The following is a 24,489-nucleotide window of genomic DNA, read 5'->3' as shown; positions in this document are numbered from 1 at the left end:
TTAGGAATTAGTCCTAAAGAAAGAAATAATCAGGTATGTACAAAAAGACCCGATTACAGGAGAGACTATCACAGTATTTTAATTGAAAAAAAAAATGGAAAAGATATATCAATGGCTATGTAAATTATGGTACAGCTCTAATATAGAATCTTATACCGCCATTACTAATCATGCTATAGAAGAATACAACTTGGGGGGTAAATGCGAACTATTGTTGTTAGGAAATATTTCAAAAAAATTTTAAGGGTGCATTTATATATATTGAGAAATCGAAAAGATAAATACTTCTACATAAATACTTCTACATGGGTTCTTAAGTTAGGTGCCCCCGTTTGAATCCTTACTACCACTGGGTGACCTTGAGCAAGCTACTTCTCTGCGTCTCAATGATGCACAACAGGGCAAATTTCTCTGAGTTGGGGGCAGACCAAGCCCTGCACCAAATAAAGAAGAGGGTCCTTTTGGCAGAGAGTGAAGAAAGAATTCAATACACATGCCAAAGTTAGAGTCGAAAGGAAAGTTTAGTAGAAAAGGAATAACACTCCACAGAGTGTGGTCTCCTCTCAGAGGCAGAGAGTGAGAGGGACAGTGAGAGAGAGTAAAAGCACTGTTCAGAGAATTCAGTTTATATATCTTTCTTTAGTTCCTGTGAGTTATAGTTTAAAAGACTTTGTTAACCCATTTCCTTTTATATAGACATACAGCGAGGAACAGGAAGAGTATGTAGCTTGAAAAGGTAAGAATATGTAGAGTGAAAGACTTGCTGGCAGTTCTCAGCCTTTAATCCTTAGGTTCCCCATGGTTTTAGCCATAGGGAATGACTCTTGGTTCCTGTTTCCCCTTCACAGGTGTGGAGAATGGGTTGTTAGCAATCCTAGCAGAAATTTTCCTTTGTTCTGAAGGTGTCCTCCTGGCCTGGCTGCAGAGTTGATTTCTGCACGTTGCAGTCTCTGATTGTGGCTTTATTAACAATTTTAATTCTCTTGCTTTCCCCCTACATTATCAGGACAATAGGATGATTGTGAGAATTATATGACAGTTATATATATTGTTTAGAACAATGCCTGCCACATAATAAGCATTGAAAAAATCTATGTATAAGTAGACCTGTGCAGTTCAAGGGTCGTGCTTTTCAAGAGTCAACTGTATTTCTTATTTGGCATGGCTTCAAGCCCCCTTGCAACCCTAGTCGCCATCTTCTGAACAAGTACCTGTTTGCTCTGTTTAAAATGTGGCTCCCAGAACTAGAACTAGATACAGATCCATGCAATATAAAATGGGGCGACAGCTTTCCTTAATTTGCACATTGCACCTTACTCTATTTCCGGCATAACCTCCCCTGTAGCTGGGTGATCCAGAGTTATGTAAATGCGTTGAAGAATTAATTCCTTTTTCACAGTTGCTCCCAGACAGCTTGAAGTCAACAACCATCCTTTTTTAAAAAAAATGGCTTTTTTGTGTGTACCACTGTCAACTATTTCTCCTCTTGTGCAATTAACTTTAATTTTAAATTCTCAAACAGGAGATTGTTTCGTATCTTTAAAATAGTATCTAGTTAGTTTAGGTCTCTTCCTATTGTCTCCTGAACTCTTAGAATTATGATCCTGTCATGTAATTCAGTTTAAGATCAACAAATACTTGTTGAACGCCTACAAGCACCAACCTAGAAAATTCCAAAATAAGTGAGACCTGGAATCTGTCTAGAGGAGGAGTCAGACTTTCTAGGTAAAGAGAATGTGTTAAATTCAATAACTGATGAGCTGCAGTTAACGTTGCCTGGAGTTTTGATCAACATATTTAGTCTCTATTTAAAGTCTTGATAGATATATGTTGAATAGGACATGGTTAAGAACAGAGATTTTTTTCCCCTCATGGTTGCCACTGATTCATGATTAATCAATAAATATTGTAAATGTATTTTCCTTCTGATTTTCTTAATAACATTTTTTCTTCTCTAGCATGCTTTATTGTAAGAACACAGTATTTAATGCATATAACATACAATATATGTGTTAATCGATTCTGTTATCAGTAAGGCTTCCAGACAACAGTAAGCTATTGGTGGTGTTAAAAAAAAAAAAAACAAAAAAACCACAGGCCCAAAGTAGCATGGTTTGTGCTGACAGTCCATGAAACCAAACCTAGATTTAATACATGATCTAATTACAGTTGCAATCTCTCCTAGACAAATAATTTTAATCAACCATTATGGAGTTTTCTGGTCAAGCACCAGGAAGATAATCTGTCACAGGGGCCCTCTCCATCCCCCACAGAAAGAAGAATTAATCTGCATGATAAAAATCCTTCCTGGTCTCTTTCCCCAGAAGAAAAGGTATGTTGGCCCCCAAATAATCCTTTCTTGTGTTTATTATTAGCTCCTTTGCTTCATCTTTCTTCCTATAAAAATCTTCCATTTTGTATAACACCTCAGAGCGCCCTTCTAGTTGCTAGATGGGATACTGCAGGATTCGTGAGTCGCTTAATAAGCCAATTAGATCTTCAAATTTACTTGGTTGCATTTTATTTAACAGTAGTTAAGTTTTGGGGGAATCAAGTTATAAGCAGATTTTTTGACTGCCCGGGCCGGAGCCCCCAACCATCTTCTATATTTCAGGGGTCAATTGTAGTTGAACTCTCTGAGGGAATTTTTAGCCTGTAGAAATACAAAGGAGAGTTAGGGATGGGACGTGGTAGTAATGCAGGGAGGAAGCAAGAGAATTAAAAATGTTAAATCAAGCTACATTAAGAGACTGCAATATGCTGATCAGCCCTACAGCCAGGCCAGGAGGACACCTTCAGAATAAAGGAAGACTTCTACTGGGATTGCTAACAACCCCTTCCCCACATCTGTAAAGGGGAAAGAGGAAGCGACAAATCTTTTCCTATGGTTAATCCATGGGGGACCTAAGGATTAAAGGCTGGGAAGTGCCAGCCAGCTTTTAGGCGTCATACACTTCCTCTTTCCCTTCCTCACTGTTATGTCCATATCAAAGGAAATGGGAACTAAAGAATGACATATAAACTGGATTCCTGAACACTCACTCTGTCTCTCACTGCCTTTCCACATCTCTCTTGGCTCCTCTCACTGTCTCTCACTGTCTCTCTCAGTGCCTTTACTCTGTCCTTCTCATTCTGCCTCTGAGAGGAGACTACACTCTGGAGTGTTACTCCTTTTCTAATAAACTTTCCTTTTGACTCTAACTTCGGCATGTGTGTTGAATTCTTTCTACACTCTCCGCCAAAGGACCCTCTTCTCTCCGTGCAGGGCTTGGTCTCTCCCTCAACTCCTGGAAATCTGCTCCCTCCTGCATCAGTAGCTACCTTCAAATAACTAAATAGTATTTGTATTGGGAAGAATGAAGCCTTATTCTTCTCCAAAGTGCAGAACAGAAACCAATAGAAATTACAAAGTAACATAATTGGGCTCAGAAAATCCTCTAACTTTTAGAATTAACCTGAAATAAAATGAGGTATTTGGGGGAGGTAATGCCGTTTGGCACCGGCAGAGGCTGAGGACAGCCTGCCTTTTACATTGGGAGAGATTAGATGACCTGGTTGTGAGATCCATATAAGCTCCATCTCATTGTTCTTTGCATCTCACTTTTAGCATTTACCACATAGCTTGTACTGATCCGAGTCTATCTAGTTTTATCTCTTCCAATTAGCAACAACACTAGGATGCTGTTTCCCTTCTTCAGCCTCCTTGGGGGAGTAATAATTACACTGAAGGACAGAGGGAATGGGGCTTTTGTGATGAACTGACGGTTGCCTCTGATGATGCTTTTAGGTTTCTCCCTTCTCAGTTTTTCAATCTCCTAGGACACGTCTGCAAATACCACGAGGCCCCGTCAGTTCCTGAAATGTTCGGTATTGAAACCTAGCAACTCTTAGACGCCCAGCACGCGCGACTCTCTCTCCTGCACCGAGAATCTACTCTATGGTGGGCAGAGAGCATCCTCTCTAGCTCTCTAGTCTTCCAGTTGACCATCTATGGTTTCCGGAGGCCTCGCCGGAAGCTCTCCTGTGAGATGGTTTGGGGAGGCCGGAAGTTGCGCTTTCATTGCTCGCCGCTTATAATTGCTCCTGAGGCCTGCGGACCTGTGACTGACGTCCGCTTTCTCCCGCGCTCGGTGTGGGAGAGACTCGCGGAGTGAGAGTAAGGTGTGGCTCTTGGCTTTCCTCGGCGCGGCGCCGGGAGGCAGGAGCGGGAAGTGGAGAGCGGGGAGCGGGCGGCGGCGCGGCGGGTTCCGCGGGCCCCGGAGCGGGGAGAGCAGGCGGGAGGAGCTTGCGGCGTGGGTGGCGGCCTTGGGGCTGTTGCGCCGGGCGGAAGAAGGGCTGGTGGGGAACGGGTTGTGAGATGAGGGCCTCCGGAAGATAAAAATGGAGGTGGCGTGACGGGACGCCAACAGGTTATAAGCCTAAAATCTAAATAGTCATATTGACAGAGTTTAACTGGACACAGAATTTGAGGAATACTGGGGCACTTTAGAGGAAAGAAGTGGGAGTGAGGGAAGCAGGGAGAATAACGGAGATGTCTCAAGATTTTAAGGTAGTGATTTTCGGGGCTGCGGACCATCTGACTCAGGCACTTGCGGGCTTGTTTGAAGAATGATCATTTGGGGCCACACCCAAACCTCCCCGAACAATACTAGGAGCTGGGGCTCCGGAATATGTATTTCAGTCAGCACATCTCTCAGTTGATTCCTGTACACTCTAGAGTTAACCACTGTTTTAAAGTGACGCCCAGAGAAAATGGTGTTGCTGTTTCCTCTTATCAATACTGGTCAAGATCACAGCTTTCTATAGTCTTTTAAAAACTAAAATTGTGCCTGTTTAAAAAAATGCACACAAAACCGAGGTGTGAAGTTAATCCATCATTTCTAACTGGTTTCTTCCTCAGGTTAGCTACTGTTAACTGATTATATCCTTTCCGAATTTTCTGCATATATTCACATTTAAGCAACAGTGGGATCATTTCATGTGTATTGTTCTGAACCTTAAGTTTTTCAAATAATATCTGGGCAGCTTTACATAAAGCATACATAAAGTACTCTTAAAGACTTGCATAGTATTGTTTATAGGCTTGCACAATAGTTTCTTTAACCGGTTCTCCATTGATGGATTTTTAGGTTTTTCCTGGCATGTCGTTTGTTTTGCAAACTGCTGAAGTGTATGCTCTTGCACACACTTCCTTCCCATCTTTGTAGATGCTTACTTAGCAGACCCGGTAAGAGCTAAAACGTAGTAGTAATAGTAGTTGAACGTACTGATAGTAATTTTTTAAAAGAAAAAACGTTTTTATTATTCTTGTTAAAAAACAAAATTCAGCCGAGTAAACGTGAAGATCTAATTGGTTTTATTAAGAGATTCATGAATTGGACATCATCCTATGTATCAACTAGAAGGGAGCTCCAAAGAGTTGTACAAAATGGAAGATTTTAATAGGAAAGGGTGGGGCAAGGGAAAGGAAGCATTCGTTTAATTTATATTTTATTTACATACAGGAAGGATTAGTTTCAAACCAGGACACCTTTTAAGGAAGAAAAGAGAATGGTTTTTATGCAGATTACCTCTTTTCTGTGGGGGCCGGAGAGGGCTCACATCGACCACCTTACTAGTTTGACCAGAAAATTCCAGAGCAGTTGATTAAGATTACATTTCTGAAAGAGGTTGAAACTGCAGCTCTATCAGGTATTAAATGTAGGTTTGGTATCATGGGCTTTTAGCACAAGCAGTACCATTTTTGGCATGTGAATTTTTTCCTTTAACCCTCTCATGTATTGAAAGAATCAGACAATAGTGTTTAAAAGAGATCCTTAGGGCTTTAAAGAATTGATAAGAATGATTACATCTGCTAACTTCTGACAAGTTTTTGTTTTAGTCTTAAAAATCACAGTTGTCATCAAAGATAAAGGTTTGAAGATGATGTGTAGGAGTCTCTTGGACTAAATAAGTATAGGGTAAAACCCACTCATCATTGAGAGATGAATAGGACTGCTCTTTCTCTCTGATTTCAGTTCAGTAGGGGGCACACATAAAAACAAATATAATGTGGTAAGTTTTTAATAGATGGGCTCTGGTATCATCAGCCTCCCTTGCAGAGTCGCTGAGAAAAGCCTTGACCAAGGAAATGACTATTGACCAAGGTAGATGAATCAGTAAGAATTTTTGAAAACACTAAATAGAGCATAGAAGAGAAGAAAGGACAGGTGCTAAGGCAGTGGGTTTCAAACTTTTTAACCATGACCTATAGTAAAAAAATCAGTTTTACATCATGACCCAGTATACATAGAAGGGGTAATGGTTAAGAGCTCTGGCTCTGCAGACCATGATTCTGGGACAAGTTATCCGCCTCTGCCTCAGTTCTCTCTTCCGAAGATGAAGATGGTAGTAATCTACCTCTTAGGTGCTTAAGCACCTACCGTAAAGGTGCTTAAGCGTGGTAAGTGTTGGCTGTTTTCAGTAACAGAAACATGTTCCACAGACCAAAGCTTAGCTTTGTTAATTCACTTTTATTTTTCTACTTGATTTCTTTAATAGAAGGGAGGCATTAAGACCAACTGGGATACAACTTGTAGTTTGAAAAATCTCAGTACTAATAATACTGAGAGGTGAGTGGTGAAAGGGTAGAAAAATTTGAGAAACTTGAGTTCACTATTCAGAGATTTGGAAAAGAGTATGGAGATGGAATGGAGAGTTACACCGAAGACAGATGATGAAAGCTTATGTACACACCCCCCAGTGAGGCTGGTGAGTTTGCATTAGCTCTCCAGGCCCATATAGGATAGTCTTTCACTCTTAAAACATGCAGGAACCCAGGGTATTTTGGTTTGCCCTGGGGTGTTCCTAGTTCTGATGTATTGTGGAATGAAGTGTCTTCTTTCAACAAACACATCTCTCGAGGGAGAGTCCATTTGAAAGCATGCAGAGAACAATGCAAAAAGGACTTCCGTCATTCATTTAAAAGCAGGTGTTTTCTTTTAAGCTTACTGTAGTCATTTGTAGGGTTTATTATTAATGGGAAAGAAACCCCCAGAGAGCCAAAGCATTGCAGGTTAGTGATACTGATTCTTTTATGTAACTGGAATATTTTCTGAGGGTACTAGTTTTTTTCGAGATAACAGTAAACAAATTTTGTGATTTCTTCCACATTCGATATATACCATTCAACAAGGTAATTAAAACCCATCATTTTAATTTCATACTATTTTTTCTACTTTTCCCACCTTTTTAATGAACTGTTTAAAGCCTATCAAAGATATGTCATATATCATGTTATCTCTTAAGAAATCAGGATTTAAAAAAAAAATTACCACAATGCCTTTCTACTACAATCAACAGTTTAATAGTATCTCATACCTAGTTCATAATTAAAAATTTCCTGATTGTTTAGGGGGAAAAAAGACAGATGGCTTGTTTGAATCAGAACTTCAGCCACATCCACACGTTGTGTTAGGTTTATACTTAAATCTCTATAACAGTCTCCCCAGTTCAGCCATACTCTCCACCGTCCAATCCTTTAGAATTTCCTACATTCTGAATTTGGCTAATTGCCTGCTTTTAGTATTGTTTACTTATTTCTCTACTCTCCATTTTCCTACAGACAAGTAGTTAACAAATCTAGAAGCTTGATTTTAATTCCCCCCCGCCCCAGCCCCCGCCAGAATGCTTCATAGGAGGTACTGGGTGTTTTCTATTGCTTCACATCAGGAAGTACATACTGTGTGAATGACCCTGTTTTAGAAATAAGTTTGGCCACTGAGTTAAGTGCCGTAAGCTTGCTCCATGTGTTTTTAACCTCCCCCACCCCCACCAATGTTTCATGTCAGTGGTTTTAGCATCTATTGTTGATGCAGACATTTAACCTGAGACTGGAAGGTGTAGTATGAGTCAGTCTTGTACAGAACTCAGCTGTGCTCAAATGAAAGAACAACGTGTGCAAAGGGCCTGAAGCAGGAAGCTATGGTCCTGTTTGAGAAACCAAAAGATCACTGTGACTGGAGCACAGGGCACATGGGAAAGAACAGTGCAAGTGGAAAGACTAGCAAGGTGCTGAAGGGCTAGACTCCATGTTTATCTTTAGAGCATTAGCAAGCTGGGGAGCAGGGCCTGACACTAGGATATTTTTGTTTTTGTTTTTTTGGTCTTTTAACCCTGGCTGTAGTGTAGAGATTGGATTGAAGTGGAGTTAGAGACTAGTTAAAAGTCTGCTGCAGTAATGCAGGCAAGAAGTAACACTTTTTGGTTTGAGGATGTGGTCATGAAGACATGAAGATGAAGAGTAGGGGTTGTTTTGAAAGGTGTAGGACTTAAAATCTATAAGGTTTGATGATGTAATAATGGAGGAGGAGAGAGAGATCAAGATGACTCCTGACTTTGTGGTTTGAGCAACTGAAAATAACTACAATTGATCCTTGAACAATGCAGGGATTAGGGGTGCTTACCTCCCCTCCCCCGGTTGAAAACCTGCGTGTAACTTTTGACTTCCTCAAAATTTAAGACTAATCTATACTGTTGAATGGAAGCCTTCTGGTAACATAAACAGTTGATTAACTCATTTCGTATGATATATATTGTGTACTATATTCTTACAATAAACTAAAGGAAATAAATGTTATTAAGGAAGTTATAAGGAAAATACATTTATAGTTACTTATGGAAAAAAAGTCCATGTGTATAGCATCAAGTGTACTAACTGGCGGCATGATATAGTGAAAAAGGATAAGCTTTCGCCTTGGGCAAGTTATGTGACTTCCATGGCTCTTAGACTAGTGTCTTTTTAATAGCACAACACTTTCTGCTAGTGTTAAAGCAAAGTAAACATAGGAAGAGTAGGACAAACTGAAATGCTAAATAGATCCATATATATCAGTTACAATAAATGGACTAAATTCACCAAAGATATAATTTGACAAATTGGATTAAAAACCCAAAGTCCAGCTATGTGCTTTTTACAAAGGACACACCAAAAGCTTAAGGGAGTGTAAAACATTGGGAAAATGCATACACGAAAATACTAACTATAAAAGAAAGCTGGCATGACTATACTAACATAAAATAAAATATACTTTAAGACAGAATGTCTTAATTGGGATGGAAAGAACACTACATAGTAATCATTGTATAATTACAGTTCACCAAGATATAGCATTTTGAAGCATGTGTACCTCTGACTAAAAATCCTTAAAATAAATGAAGCAAAATTGGTAGAACTACACTGGGATAAATGGACAAATCATCATAGTGGGAAATTTCATTGCATTTCAATTATTTATAGGTTAAGCTGACAAATCAACAGATATATAAGATTGTAAAACAACAACCTTAACCTAGTGAACATAGACTTTTGCAAGCGTACATTGCAGAATTGATTAAGTAGACCGTGGTGAAAGCCATGACTAATGGGATTGTGCTACAACTTTACTAAGGACATGATGTCACTATGTGATAGAAAATTTTCAGCTCCATTATAATCCGTGGGACCACCACTGTATATGTGGTCCATACTTGACTGAAACGTCCTTATGTTGTTGCATGACTATGGTGAAAACCTAGAAACAACTAAAATGTCCATCACACTAAAATATTATATAGCAGTCAAACAAAAAATAATAGTATGCTGTTACATGAATGAACCTTGAAGACATATTAAATGAAGTAAGCCAGGCACCAAAGGACAAATATGGCATGCTTTAGCTTATATGAGGTACCTAGAATAGGCATATTCATGGAAACAAAATAGGATAGTGGTTACCAGGGCCTGGGGAGAGGGGATATTGAGGAGTTAAAAAGTTCTGGAGATAGTGCTGTTGATGTACAACATTGTGAATGAACTTACTGTTACTGCATTGTACACCTAAAAATGGTAAATTTTGTTATATAGTTTACCACAATTTTTTTTTAAAGAACTGCAGTGAAAATTATTTTAGTGAAACAAAAATTCCTAAAATTACAACATACCTGCCTTTTTTTTTTTTTTTAAATTAAAAGCAACTAAACTATATAAATGTACTTTTTAGGATTCCATCTGGATAATCAAAACATAGGATTCAAGATGATTGTTGCGGGGAGGCAGGTACATGGGATGGGGGATATTATGGTTAGGTATAGACTGTCAAAGAGTCTTAGTTGGTGGATGCTTATTGCTTTATTAAAACGAATCAAGTAAAAGTGGGCCATGTATAGATGAACAATGAGAGTATGTCTTGAAGGAAAGAATTGTGATTAATTCTGTGCACTTGAGGTCTAATGGGAAAAAATAAATGCTAAGTGGGGACTTAAGAACTTTTCTGAGTTTGAAATCTTGACTCCAACAATTTATTATGTGGTCTTGGGCAGATAACATTCCTATGCTTCTCTTGTCTTATCTGTAAAAGATAATAATATTACCTACATCACAGGACTATATATGGGCTATAAATATTTATGCTATAAATGGGCTAGTATATGTGCCTGGTATAGAGTAAGTTCTCTGTAAGTTTTTACTATTTGTTTGGATTATCTAATGCTATGTAATAAACCACTCGACAATTTAGAGAGTTAAAACAACAGCCATTTTACTTATTTATGATTCTATGGGCTAAGTTGTGTGGTTCTTCTGGCGATTTTGCTTGTGTTCTGTCATTTAGCTATAGTAAACAGGTGTCAGCTGTGGCTGAAATGTCTCAAGATGTGTGTTGCTTAGGAGGGTATGCCTGGAAGGCTGGGGCTCAGCTGGACAACTGAGCCTACCTCTCCACATGTTCTTTCTGCGTGGTCTCCAGTAGAGTAGCCAGATTTTAGAGGCCTACAGAAGTACAAAAATGAAGCTATGTGGCCTGGAACTGACACATTATCACTCCTCTGTGACTAAAAATTTCTGACACGTTCTCAATTACGGTGGCTAGAGAATGAGAGAAAGAGAACAGTTTGTTAGCATCTGTGGACCAGTTTTGAGGAAAGACTGCTCCCATTCCTGTACATCCGTTGAATTTAGGATTAATTTCCAGGTGACTATTACTCAGATTATTCGAAAGATTGGCCAGGTCTCATGGAACCCCAGAAGCCTCACTTCTTACTTACATATGAACTTTCCAGTCTGCTGCCCACAGCTGATCCATGGAACTTCCTTGGGGGCTCTGCGTGCCTATCCCAGAATTGGCCTCACTTTAGTTTCTCCCACTCCCTTTATCTCTAGATAATGTAAATGCTTTCAGAATGGCTTATGTCTCCCTCTTTCCTACTTAATGTATAAAAAACGCTCAACAGCTCCAGGATGGTGGACATGTTGTCTTTTCACCTTGCCATGCTGCTGGTAGTTCGGACTTCATGCTTCAGGACCTGGTCTTTCTTGATGGCAATGGCCTAATAAATCTTTCTTTAAAAAAAAAAAGACTCTCGTCCTTGGAAATTGAATTTTTTGGTTGAACAGCAGCATTCTATTGATTAAATCATGTCACAGAACCAGTTGGGAGATGTGTCTCATTGGGGACCATTTTTGGAAGTCATTCACACTATTATTAATATTTGTATACAGCATGACACTGTACGATATATGTAATTGTCAGTTTAGACACTGGGGATATATTAATGAAAGAATAAATACAAATCTCTCCCCACTTGTAGCTCATGTTTCACATGATAAATACTTAAAATATATAGTGTGTTGGTAACAAGGACAGGGAAGAAAAATAAAGCGGGAATACTGGGAGTTGAGAGTTGCAGTTTTAAAAATGGGTGGTCATGGAAGGCTTCATTGGTAAACTTGACATTTGAGCAAAGATAAACGGAGGTTCAGAGCTTGAGAGGTAAGGAAGGGTGGAAGCAAGATGACATTTAGGAGGCTAATGCAGTTAGGAGGCAGGTGGCTCTCATTAGTGGAGTGATGATGCAAGTAGGGGGAAGTGCTTGGATTTTGGAAATATTTTGAATCTGCAGCTTCAGAATTTATTTATGAACAGGATGTAGAGTGTGAGAGAAGAAGGAATTAAGGATGACTTCAGGGTCATTGACCTGAGCAACTGGAAGGATAGAGTTGCCACTTACTGAAATGGGGAAGATCACGGGATTAGCCTGTTTGGGGAGAACAGAATTGGTTTTGAAGGTGACTGAAGTTTTGACAATCAAAAGCTGCCTTTTGGAATATTGGTTTTAAAGTACTTATTAAGAACTAAGACTCAGAAAAAGTCTTTTGACCCTCTCCTTTTTCTTGCCTAAGAGATTCAGATGGAAAAACCTTCTCCAGGAAGGAAATCTTAATTATAGTTACTTTATCCTAATCTGAATTGACTATGGTGTCAAGCAGGGGCTGTTTACTAGACAGCCTCCCCCGCAACCCCGCCCCTTGGTTTCCGGGTTGCTTAGCAAAAATACCTGCCATGTACCTTCCTCTCTTCCTCAGTTACCTATGAATGGCCCATTCCCACTTTTGAAATCTAAGATGCTATCCCCTCACCTTTTCTCCTTTGTCCAAAATGTCACATATACCCAATTTTGCCTCACTATCTTTCGATTTTTTCATGCTTATGTGAATTCACCATTTGCATGTATTAAAATTTGGTTTTCTCCTATTAATCTGTCTCTGTTAATTTGATTATTAACCAACTAGAATAATTTAGAAAGTGGAAGGATAGCCCCCAGTCTATAAGGTTTGAAATGCTAATTTAAAGCTAGCTGCTTTAAAATTGTAAGTTTTACTCTTGTATTCTATTAGACTTCCCTTTCTGTATCAAGGGAAGCTGATAGGAGGGAGAAATTTTTACTTTGTAATAGTAAGTCTTCTCAAAAGAGTGAGGAATCTTGTTAGTTTTAGCCAGACTATTTGTTGATTTTTCTAGGTTCCTTTGACTCTTTTCCCGATGTGGCTTGTTATTCATAAATTTCGCAGATTGTCACTTTTTTTTGCTGAAAAAGCCTGAAGTAAACTCAAGATTATTTAAAAATTTATTTTCCTTTCCTCTGGCTTTTTTTTTTTTTGGCCAAGGAGAGAAGGTAGGTGAGAATTTTAAATTATATCTTACTTTATTTTAATTCATGATATATCTTTCTTGATGGTATATGTCCACCTTGCTTAACTCATTTTGTAGGTATTTAGTTGCTATTGACAATAGAAGAACTCTAAATTACTGCTGTTGGAGAGAGAAAAAAGGCAGAAATAATTAACCAGTTAATGGCTGTGGGCCAATTAACAAAAGACTGCTCACATTTCTGAGTGTATATTGGAGCTTTGACTCAGTCTCCAAGCGTCTGTTAGCTGACCACTAGACACCACTGAATACTGCATATGCATAACCTTTCTGGACTGTTGCTTGTAAACAATCAAAAGTAGTAAATATTTCTTCCATACAGACTATGCTCCTATCTTAGAACTGCCCCTACTTCACCTTATTCCTTCCCTCTGTTAATAAGAGCAAACAGGCCATGCATTAACAGTGGAACTGAGGGAAACAGGCTTTGCTAGATTTCTCTGTTTGCCAGGTTTAGTTTATATTGGGATACTAATGGTCCCTTTAAGCAGAATTCTTTTTGTCAGGTAAAGAGGGGAGGGTCAAAGTTTGTTTCTGAATTTTTTGTTTATAATAACCAGCTTAAAATCAGTATCATAAAAGGCATATTTTGAGGTGGCAAAACTTTGGTCCCCCTCAGTGCCACCTTTGAAACTTTAAAAAGTTTCATATTCCAGAAGCTAAGTTGGTAGATTGCATAGATGATGTGTAGGCTTGAGTTTTTTGTAGGATCTGAACTAGAAAGTGATCAGAAGGGTATCAAGAACTTCAGCATGGATATATTATATTGCATTTGTGTGGGGTGTTCTGACATATTTGTCTTTTTTCTGCTGGCTGCTTTTTTTGTAAATCCCAAAGAATTTTCTACTTTAGAAGAGTTTTGTAATTTTTTTTTTTTACCTTTTAGGTTTATCGACATACTGATTTCTTCACTGCCAAAATGGCTTCATTTTCTACCTCTGCCCAGTGTTCAACATCTGACAGTGCTTGCAGGATCTCTCCAAGGCAAATCAAGCAGGTAAATCATTTTTAGTCATTCCTATTTTTCCTTAAGTTTTTAAAAAATTTTATTGGGAGATGTAGCTGATTTCACTGACTATAGGATTTTATGCAGAGTAGAAAGGATTATTTTTTTTAATGTCATAGTAGGGGAACTAGTAAATAGTATCAACGTTCATAAATTTGAATTGGTCATTAATTAAATATATGGAAGTTACTGATTGCTCTGTGGTACATTTTGAAAACTCATGTTTTAGGGTGGCTAGTTGAGAATTTGGGGCCAAGTTTTATGTATATACACACACGCACACACACATATTTTGTCTTCCTCATTTCATTCTAATTAGCTTTTTTCTTTAAAAATCAAATTTAAATGGTAAATATAGAAAATGTATTCTTAAAAGATTCAAACTTATAATGTATTTATCTCAAGTATTTATAGAGACTTTTTTGACCCATCTCTTCCCTCCCCCCACCCCAAGGTAACACTTGTTATCTTGTTATCAATTTGGTGTGTCTGTTTCAGATCTTTTCCTATAACATCAAAATACATAATTTTATGTTTTTATAAAAATGCACAATACATATAGCCTAATGTATTATAAACATGGAATTTGGATTTGATGGGGAAAATGTGGCTTATATAATTAATGGTTTTGATATAATCGTCCATCCCTGGAAGGAAACAAATTAAGAACTCAAAACTTGTATAAAACCAAATTTCAGATTGATAAAGATTTAGATGTAAAAAGTGAAATGATGAATATTAGGAGACAATTTAGGAAATATTTGTGAAACTTTAAAATGAAGGATGCCCTAAGACAAAGCTCTGGAGGCTGTAAGAGGAAGAGAGAGACAAATACGGGTATATAAAATTTAAAAAACAAAATTGTGTGGCTAAAGACAGACTCCACAATCAAAGTCAAGAGATGACAAAGTAAGTCACTGTTCCTTTTATGGATATGCTACATCTTGTTTATCCATTCATCTGTCAGTGGTATTTGGGTTTTTTCATCTTTTGTTTATTGCGAATACTACTATGGACATTGGTGTACAAATACTTTTTTGAGTCCCTGCTTTCAGTTCTTTTGAGTATATACCTATAGTGGAACTGCTGGATCATATGAAATTCTATGTTTAACTTTTTGAGAAACTGTCATACTGTTTTCCAAAGCAGCTGCACCATTTCACATTCTCGCCAGCTATATATGAGGGGGTTCCAATTACTCCATGTTCTTGCCAGCACTTATTTTTTTTCTTATTATTATTGCCACCTTAGTAGGTGTGAATGTGCTGTCTTTTTAAAATGTAATTTTTCAGGAAGGTAAGTAGTAGTCTGATCATCTGTAGTTATTTTATGCATTGGAAGTTTGTAGTTATAAGTACCAGTGTTTGTTAAAAAAAAGTTGAAGGAGCTTCTCTTGTTTCCTAGGGTTTCAGAAACGAATCTAATTGAAATGTAAATAGCAGGTTTATTTTGTGTTTACATCAGGTACGACCAAAACTGCCACTTTTGAAGATTTTGCAGGCAGCAGGTGCACAAGGTGAAATCTTCACTGTTACAGAGGTAAGCCATCAAAGAAAATTCTGTTTTAAGAACAACTGAGAAGTAGAAGCGGATGAATATGTATGTAGCTCTGAAATCAGTCCTAAGAAAGGAAGTTCTGTGATTTACAGGTTATGCTGCCAGGCAGGAATTAAATGCAGTAATTTTGTGTTATAAATGTGTCAGATACTCTTTTTGAGCACTGTGAGTTATTTTAAACATGCATTTAAATAACTTACTTAGCTGCTTAAGTTTGTTTTTTTTTTAACGAACAAATTCTATAAGTGGAAAAGATTCAGTATTAAAATGTTAATCTCTTCGAATTGCTTGCATTTAGTAAGGTAAAGATCTAACCCTTCCTAAACAGAAGAAACAGAATTATCAAGCTTTTTTTTTTCTTTGCTTAAAAGCTTAACACCTGTCAGCAGCAATACTGCACTCCTGACTGCTTCCATTATACCTTTCAAGGAAACAATTCTGGAGGCATTTCAGATTTTCTAGAATACTCATATTTCCTTTATCATTTTAAATTAAGTGCATCATTTTGGAATATATCTCCAAAATTCTGATAAGACTTTTCAAAGCATGGATTTTTATATTAATAAAGTTGTTATAAGGAATTATATTACCTCCTTCAATAGCATGGCAGAGTTTGGGTTAAGAAATTAAGTATGTGTCATTCAGGGAGAATGTTTTACTTGGGCAAAAGTCAAACAGAGTCAGTTTACATGATATGCTCTCTATTTTGAATCTTGACCCTACCTGGTGCACAAAGAAGAATTCCCTAAATTTTTTATTTTTAAATATTGGTTCTCAGTATGTGCATTGAGACAGTATGGTATAATGAGAATAGTAGTAATATATACAAATTTAGAGTAGTGTTTTATTTATTATTTTTTTATGTGCCCCAGGCATGAAATAGCTTTGGCCACCAACCCAGGCATCAAGCTAGGATGAACAAAGGACTGTACGTCTGCTTTCCCCCTGACTGATATAAGAACAGCACCACAAATCAGGTCTTTTTGCCCATTGCCAGGGGGTTAAAGTAATGTCTTAGAAGATTTTATTATATTGTATACTTAGAATGGATTTATTTTTTCTGAAAGTTGGACAGATATACATATGAAACTTCCACCTTTTTCTTTCAGTAGGTGCTTTTCCTCTAGATATTTGATTAGATGTGAGAACTTTAATACTGGGACATGTTGCCTGGGATGGAGGGGAGCCCAGGAGCATCATTACTCCAGTGTAATGGGAACAGTGTCAGAAAAAATTTTCTGTACAAATATCTAATAATTCTTGAGACATTGGGGCCTAAAGATAAAGAGAGCTGCTTTGGTGTGCTCGTTATAATTTGTGTTAATACAATTCTTACTGCCATTAAGTGAACTTAATTATTAAGCAATTAAAAAATCTGTTACATGGAGAAAACATTAGGAAAAAAATTTAGAGAATTTTTAACTTGAATCATGAACTTGTCTGTGTTCCCTTCTATTTTGTGAACTCTGAAAAAAGCCATATAGATGAAAGTTTTGATAAAACACTTAGAATCTGTTTTATACACTTATAGTGCTGATGGCTTTGTACTTCATTTATCAAAAAGAATTAAGTGAACACATAAAAAACCTGTAGTACTTATGTGCTCTTGGACTTGGAAAACATTTTATGACCTAGGCAAATTTAAAGTTTATTACTTTTAGTAATAGAACAGACCCCTTTATTTGGACTGGTGAGAAAATTTTTTAAGCAGATAGTAGGTAAATTCACCACTTTTTCTCATTGTCAGACCAGTACGTTTCTATTATAAAAAGTAAGGGTCTGTTAATGTGATAATAAGTGGATGAACCTAGTAGTTGGGTGTAACTATCCTGTTGTAGGACCCTGGACTCCTTACAAACAATCAGTCATGTTCATAAATATGTTGTCTCTTTCTCTAGGAAACTTAACTGACCATATCTCCTCATAATTAGTGTGTTTTTGGCAGCAGCTAGACATATCTCTTCATGGTATTTTATTCCCATGCAGGTCATGCACTATCTAGGCCAGTATATAACGATGAAGCAGCTTTATGATCCGAGGGAGCAGCATATGGTATATTGTGGTGGAGATCTTTTGGGAGAACTACTAGGATGTCAGAGTTTTTCTGTGAAAGATCCAAGGTAAAAAGAGACAGAGTTTCTTTATCTTTTTGGGTTCTTATACCTAATCACTTAATCTCCATAAGTCATTAATGGTTATTTATTTCTTTAGTCACCAAATATTTAAGGGCCTACATATGTCAGGTGACCTCTGGGGCACTGAGAAAATAGTGAGCAACAAACATAGTCCCTGATTTTATGAAGCTTAATTAAAGAGTAGTGAGACAGGCGCTCTTACCCATCTTAATCAAATTATCACACCAATACATGGTAAAATTATACTGTGATAAGTGTTACAGAAAAGAGGTGCATGAAATTGTGTTCTGGGGTGTGGTTTAGGGTTTTAGGGGTCAAGGAAAGGTTCCTTGAAGAAGTGTGGTATATGAGCTGAGAGCTAAAGGATAGTTAAAGAGTCAGTTAGAGGGGGCTGATTTGAAGGAGCACATCCAGCAGATTGAAAATCATGTGTAAAGGCCCAGGTAGTAGGGAGCTTGATGTGACTAGGTTAGAATTTTGTGAAACAGTTGTTGGAGGGGGGAAGAATGAGCTGGTGAGGGATGTAGAATTACTGAGCAGTTTGAGGTTGATGAAGAGCTTCATAAAAAGACAGAGCTGCTGTGACCTGTTGTGTGAACTTCTCCAGCTGCAGAGATATTTGGTTATTTATACAATCAAAAGCTAATTAGTAATCGAGAAGTCAGTGTTCTCTTTGTTTCTATAGCTTTGTGCAGACTTTCTTCTGAGCTCATTTATTTTGGTAAAACTTCCTTCCACCCCAACTCCCTAATTAAAATGTAAAACTTAACTCCTAGAAGGAAGGAATAGTCTATAAAGGAAGTCTTCCCACTTGGGTTACTGTTAGCTAAATAAAATGTAAATTAGTTAGTTTTTTAATGGGGACAGAATAACACAAGGGCTTGAGCATTAACATCTTGTTATTTTAATAATTAAAAAAGATATATTCTGGGGGAAAAATTCTGCCTCTCCATATATTATGAAGTTGGGAGATAGCGTATCAGAAATACACTTAATAGAAAGCCATGGAGTTATTAATTTTTTATTTTATCTCTTCGATAGCCCTCTCTATGCTATGCTAAGAAGGAATCTTGTCGCTTTAACCACTGCTACTACAGGTATGTCACATCGTATTTTTTCAGTCTATATCATAGCTTTGAGTTTAAAGGGGGCAAATGATGGGGAAACAAGAAAGATCAAGATGGAGATAGAATGCTGTCTTGGCATGACCGGGAGGGATACTGTCACACAGAATGTGATTACTGTGTAATTAAGTTTTTATTGCAAAAATTTTCCACTATACTAAAGATAGATTGGTATAAGTGACGTGTGCCTTTTAGACTTAGTAATTGTTACTACTTGGCCATATTTGCTTCATCTAGACATACTTTTAAAATCTAACAGATAAGGACTTTTTTCTTTCGAACGTATCTAAAATGCCATTATTGCACCCAGCAGTTAATAATAAATAATAACTGCGTAATACTATCCAATAGCCAGTTTATATATAGTTACTCCCAGTTATCTCAAAAATATCTCATATTTTGCTTGTTCAAATCGGGATGCAAAGTCCACACATTATATTTGGTTGGTTCTCCTTTAATCTATAAAACTTAATGCTCCTTTTGTTTTTATGTCTTTTATTTTGTGAAGAAATGGATCATTTGTTCTGTAACATCTCCTACATTCTAGAGTTTGCAGATTGTATCATTTGATGTTGTTTAACATGTTTCTCTATTCTGTTTTTGGTAAACTGGTAGCACTTGAATAGGTTCAAGTTTAAATGTTTTGCCCAGAAGGTTTCATAGGTGGTGCTTTGTAGCTTTTCATCAGTCCTGTAAGGTCTGCCTGTCCCTCTTTTAGTGATGGTAAGATTCTGTGGGCTCACATGGTGTAACCTTGACCCATCTCTTAAAAGGGTCCCCCAACAACATTTCACCTAATGGTTTTAGCTCTCTGTTATTTTAAGACCAATTTGTCTAAAACTTTGCTGGATTGCATTCCTTTTAAGTACTGCTCTCTAAGTTTAACTTATTAGGTATGAGCAGGAAACTGGCTGCTTTGGGTCTGAAGTGTGTTGTGTTAGAGATAACCAAATTAAACTGGAAACTACTGAAATATAACCCTATATCTCATTTCCAAATAGTGAAACTTTTTTCTTTATTTCCTCTTAAAGCCCTTTTGTGAGCTTCAAATCAGATTTTAGTTAATATTGTCCTTTGAAGAAAGCCCAAGTTTGTAATCCCTTTAGATTGGCAATCTTTCAATAGTTTACTAAAACAAATAGCTTGAAAAAAATCTGTTCCTAATAAAGGTTTACACTTTAAAGTATATGAAATTTAAATTATATGAACTTAACATTTTTGGTTTCATTGAACCTTTGCCCACTTCACCAGCTGTAAATTTCTGTTTAAGAGGGAAGGACTTGCAAATGATACGGTGCTTTATTGAAATTTAGTCACTTGTGAAATAGCATGGCTTTTCTGGGATAGTCACTACAGGCTTGGAATACACAGAGGATTTTATATTTTCTACTCTGCTCTCAGTAAAATTTGTTTTCTGATCTGTTTCTTGAATATCTAGAGTGCATAGAAATCTCGCTTTTACTCTCATTTTCTTTTTTTTGCACTTCCTCTGCAGAATTTAACATGCCATATGTTAAAACGAACATTTCTGTAACAAACATTTCAATTGATCTTCACAACATCCCAGTAAGGAAGGTCTGGGGATAAAGAAACTAAAGATTTTTTAGTAGAGTGATTTGTCCCAGATCAGGTGCCACTGATTAAGTGGTAGAGGAGATATTATATTGCACTCTTCACCTAGGTCCCATAAATGGTAACACCTTACTTACATAACCATAGTACAATGATCAAAACCAGGAAATTGCCCCAAAGGAATTAATTTTCACCCTAACTTGCACTTGGATTAGTACTTGTAATGTTACTTGTAATGGCCATCTCTGTTGATTTTCATAAAATGGGTTGCCTGTTTTATTTAAAAGGACAACTATTTTCTATATTGCCTGTTTTATACCTTTTTAAACGAGTTAAACCTTTTATTTTGATGGTTGAAGAAAATGTCATTATTTGAAGCGAAGGTGGTTCTTTAATAAAACCATTTCTCCAAATTTCCACATACATACTAATGAAATGAAATATATGACAAACGTTTTATTTATATTTAAATTCCTTTGTACATTGTCATTTTCCCAGACAAGTTCTTTTTGCTTCTAATTGTTTAACCTGAGTAGTAGGCTTTAGAACACAAATGACAATTATCAAATTACTTTACTAAAGAAATGCTTCATGAGCATTGTATAAATTGATCTCTAAAGACCACTGTGGTCTAAAATGCTGTCTTTAAACTTTGCAGTATCTCCATTTATCTATAAAAATGCTTCTAGAAATAATGCTCTTTACAATTACAGTTTTGAAAATGTTTGCTTTGAGAGACAACAGAACTGTCATACCAGTTGTGGGATCAGTATTCTTTCTCTGGCAGTCCTTATTAGATGAGGATGATATTTATTTTCCATCAGGTCTCTCTCTGCACCTGATAGTAGCTGATGAACCCAACCTGCGATAGACTTATTTGTATGCATTTCAATTATGTATAGCCTCATATAATTAGTGGTCCAGGTGATTAAATTCTCTGTAGTTCTTTTCCTGTAGCTAAGTTTTTACCTTCTATTCTGCTTGAAAATTTTCCAAGTTCTTTTTTTATTTATTTTTTTATTTATGCCTACAGCACTAGGTGGTCTCCCATCCAAGTACTATCCAGGCCTGACCCTGCTTAGCTTCCGAGATCAGACATGGGGCTTGTTCAGGGTGGCATGGCCGTAGACCATAGACCATGGCTCCACTGGGGCGCAGACCCAGGACCTTCTGCATGTAAAGCAGATGTGCTAACCGCTACACTATGGAACCACATCTAATTTCCAAGTTCTTGAAATATATTTCTTTGAGACTAGTGAAAAATTTCTCTCAGGTTATTGTTTTCTTTGCTTCTTTTTATTAGCCTTGAGAAAAACTTACCTGCTTCCTCTTCCTTCTTAGGAAATGTTTATAGTAACTGGGAAAAATAAGACTTGTTGATTAAAAAAATTAATTTACATTCAAGTGATGGGAATTTAATCTGTGAAATCATCGACATTTAGAATGTAAGTTTACATGAAGATGCTGTTGTGTTATGAAGCAAGTGAAGAAAATTCCAGTTTTTCAGATTTTATAACCCTTAATAACTTTTTAACATTTGAAAATAAAAATTAAATTAAAAAGTCAAACCTTTTTTGTTGTTTATAAGTTAGAAAAATCTGGTAATTAACCACCTACAGGAAGAGATGATAAAAAATATTCCCCATTATTCCCTGCTTTGAATTACTTTTCACATTAAAATTTGAAAACTTGCTATGGAAGAATATTTTGTAGACATTTTTCATTTTCCTTCAGATTATATTTTGGTAATATATTTTGAATATAGCCTGCCTTGGTTTTTGCAGTTTTTACTAGTTTTGATTTTTTTCATTCCTTTGGGTGAGAATCTTGTCCAACCAACATGGAGAAGTAATCTCTAGGGACCAAACCTGGCTCCAGGGCTGTTTGCTGAGGTCCTTTTTGTGTGGAAAGAATGGTTATTACCAGGGAAGGTTTTCCTTTTGTTTTACTTGCTATCCAGATGCGGCTCAGACTCTCGCTATCGCACAGGATCAAAATATGGATATTCCAAGTCAAGACCAACTGAAGGTAAAATCACCGCATGGTGACTTCTTTTGTTGTACAGAGTGGCCCCTTCTCTGTACCTATGGATCTTGAACTCCCAAGACCTTTTGCTGAATATGGTAAGAATTTAATAAGAAAGGTTCTTGGGAGTTCACAGACCAGGGGCAGAGTGAACATTCTCTCTGTTCTGCCCGTAACAGAGTTCCAGTCTCTGAGTCTTTCTTTGGGATGTAGCACTTCTGATCTTCAGTTCTTCCAGTTGCATTTTCTTTGGGGTTTGTGTTTGCACCTTGTGTGTATGTGATGGTGTACGTTCATAGTGTTTGAGGGAACTGCTTTATTAGATTTTAACAGGCTCGTTGCAATTCATGTCAGGCCATTTCTTAAAGCTTCCCCAAACCTGGGAAAACCTTATGATCATCTTGGTATATAGTGAGAATCTCACGTTTTCTGAATTATACCTATTTTTTTTTAGTAGGCTAAAGCCTTTATATTGATAGGCTGTTTTTAACGGTAGATTTTGGTCTTTTATGCAGAGATTTTTTACCCCCAGGTTTGGGATTCTCCTAGCTCTGCTCACAGTGGGTTGAGGAGAGACGTTGCTTTTATTTGGTGACTGTTGTGAACTCCAGAGTTCTCTTTCTTGTGCGTAACTCATTGTGTTGCACACTAACTGGTGAGCCAGAATGGAACTGCTACATCCCCTGGTCTCAAGCATTTCTACTGCACTGATAGACGCCTCTCTTCTTTTCAGCAAAGTGCAGAGGAAAGTTCCAGTTCCAGGAAAAGTATTGAAGAAGGCAATATTTCCTCACTGCCTACCTCACAGCATAAATATACAAATTCTAGAGAAGGTAAGGTTTGGATTAAGGCTGTGTAAACTTTTTTTCTTTTTGACTGATGACTTCTAGATATGGCATCTATCTTAATTAAGCACTAGCTGTAATTAATACAGTGACCTAGAGAAGTAAAAAAGTCTGCCTCTTTGCATCTGAAGTAGGAGGGATATATGTCATACTTATTTTTCATTCTTTTCAGAAAACCTTTTTTTCACCCTTATCACCATTTTTAACTTTGAAGAAGATGGCAGTGCTCTTTTAGCAACCCATGACTACTGGGATGGAGCAAGACTCTTCCTTTGGCTAGCATGCTAACAAAAGATAGCTACACATTTATCAGTTTGCCACCTGGTAACTTAGCTGCCTTGGTTTTTTTAAATCTTGGCACCCCTGTACACACTTTGTTTTGATTTGTTTGTTTGATGCAAATTTTTATAGATTTTTTTGAAAGTTGCAAAGATGATAAAATATACTTAGTATCTCATGGCCAAGAATGAGACATAAGAAACCTAGTAGTTCCTTTGCCCTTAAGTGGAAGTCATCAGATCTTGGCCATCCATGCTAGATATGGTATGGTCAGGTTAAATGAGTTAATTGATATTTTGGAAGTTTTCCCCAAGCCCTACTTATAAAATATCTCCTAATTTTTTTTTTCTGGCAAAGATGTATAAAAATTCCTCAAAAGTATTTTACGACATAATGGTCTCCAGTCTAGGCACCTGGCTCACATGTGGAACAGTGGCACTCAGATATCTAGCAACATCCTGGAGTTGTACTATTGAAATTGTTTTAAACATTTAAGTTAAAATGGAATTAATTTATCATGCCGGATTGTTTTGTTCAAATTGCATTTGAGTATAAACTAAATTTGGGCTCCCTAGTTACCTTGGAAAGGTTTATTTCAGTCTATGTGGCATTAATGTATAATTTTGTTTCTTTAAATGCAGATCCATATTTTCTACTTAGAAGTCTGTTTAAAATATAAGAACGGCCAGTTTATGTCATTTGTGATGTAAAATTTGAATAAATTTTTAATAAATAGCTTAGTATTTGCAGGAAGGTAAGTAAGTAGAGAGGAGGGAATTTTTATATGTGGAAAGAATAGCCTATTTCCATTCCTTTTATGAGAAGTTATAGAGCTTGGGTAGATGACGATAACTCTAATACCCATCTTAGGAGTTTGGTTTTTGATAATTTCAGCAATGAGTAAGTAAAAAGGTAGTTGAAATTTCCCTGAGCACAGATCTG

General features: G+C 37.0%; 1 protein-coding gene and 1 non-coding gene across 12 annotated transcripts in view; one reads left to right on the top strand and one right to left on the bottom strand.

Annotated features, from left to right (window-relative positions):
• The first annotated feature begins 4,008 nt into the window (after window positions 1-4,008).
• MDM4 (MDM4 regulator of p53) overlaps window positions 4,009-24,489 on the top strand; it is a 33,423-nt gene continuing 12,942 nt past the window's right edge. For 4 of the 11 annotated variants that reach the window (XR_005657113.1, XR_005657112.1, XM_039881806.1 and 1 more), the window contains exons 1-7: window positions 4,009-4,161; window positions 13,891-14,001; window positions 15,475-15,549; window positions 17,554-17,687; window positions 18,744-18,799; window positions 22,359-22,426; window positions 23,157-23,256. Coding sequence is in view for 6 of the 11 variants with exons in the window: in XM_039881806.1 (XP_039737740.1) it covers window positions 13,924-14,001; window positions 15,475-15,549; window positions 17,554-17,687; window positions 18,744-18,799; window positions 22,359-22,426; window positions 23,157-23,256 (511 nt within the window). In the remaining 5 variants the exon portion in view is untranslated. Of the gene's footprint in view, window positions 4,162-4,526; window positions 5,228-5,317; window positions 5,692-13,890; window positions 14,002-15,474; window positions 15,550-17,553; window positions 17,688-18,743; window positions 18,800-21,593; window positions 23,257-24,489 lie in introns of those variants that run through there. The other 7 variants (XR_005657116.1, XR_005657114.1, XR_005657115.1 and 4 more) reach the window with 5 other exon arrangements.
• On the bottom strand, window positions 16,427-16,569 carry LOC120618038 (small nucleolar RNA SNORA48). Its single transcript, XR_005657127.1, has one exon. It is a non-coding gene; the product is annotated as a small nucleolar RNA SNORA48 (small nucleolar RNA).

This window comes from Pteropus medius, unplaced genomic scaffold (assembly GCF_902729225.1).
Source record: "Pteropus medius unplaced genomic scaffold, Ma_sr-lr_union100, whole genome shotgun sequence".
In the NCBI taxonomy this organism is placed as follows: domain Eukaryota; kingdom Metazoa; phylum Chordata; class Mammalia; order Chiroptera; family Pteropodidae; genus Pteropus; species Pteropus medius.
Note: the sequence above shows the minus strand (reverse complement) of the source record. Positions and strands in the feature narration are given on the sequence as shown.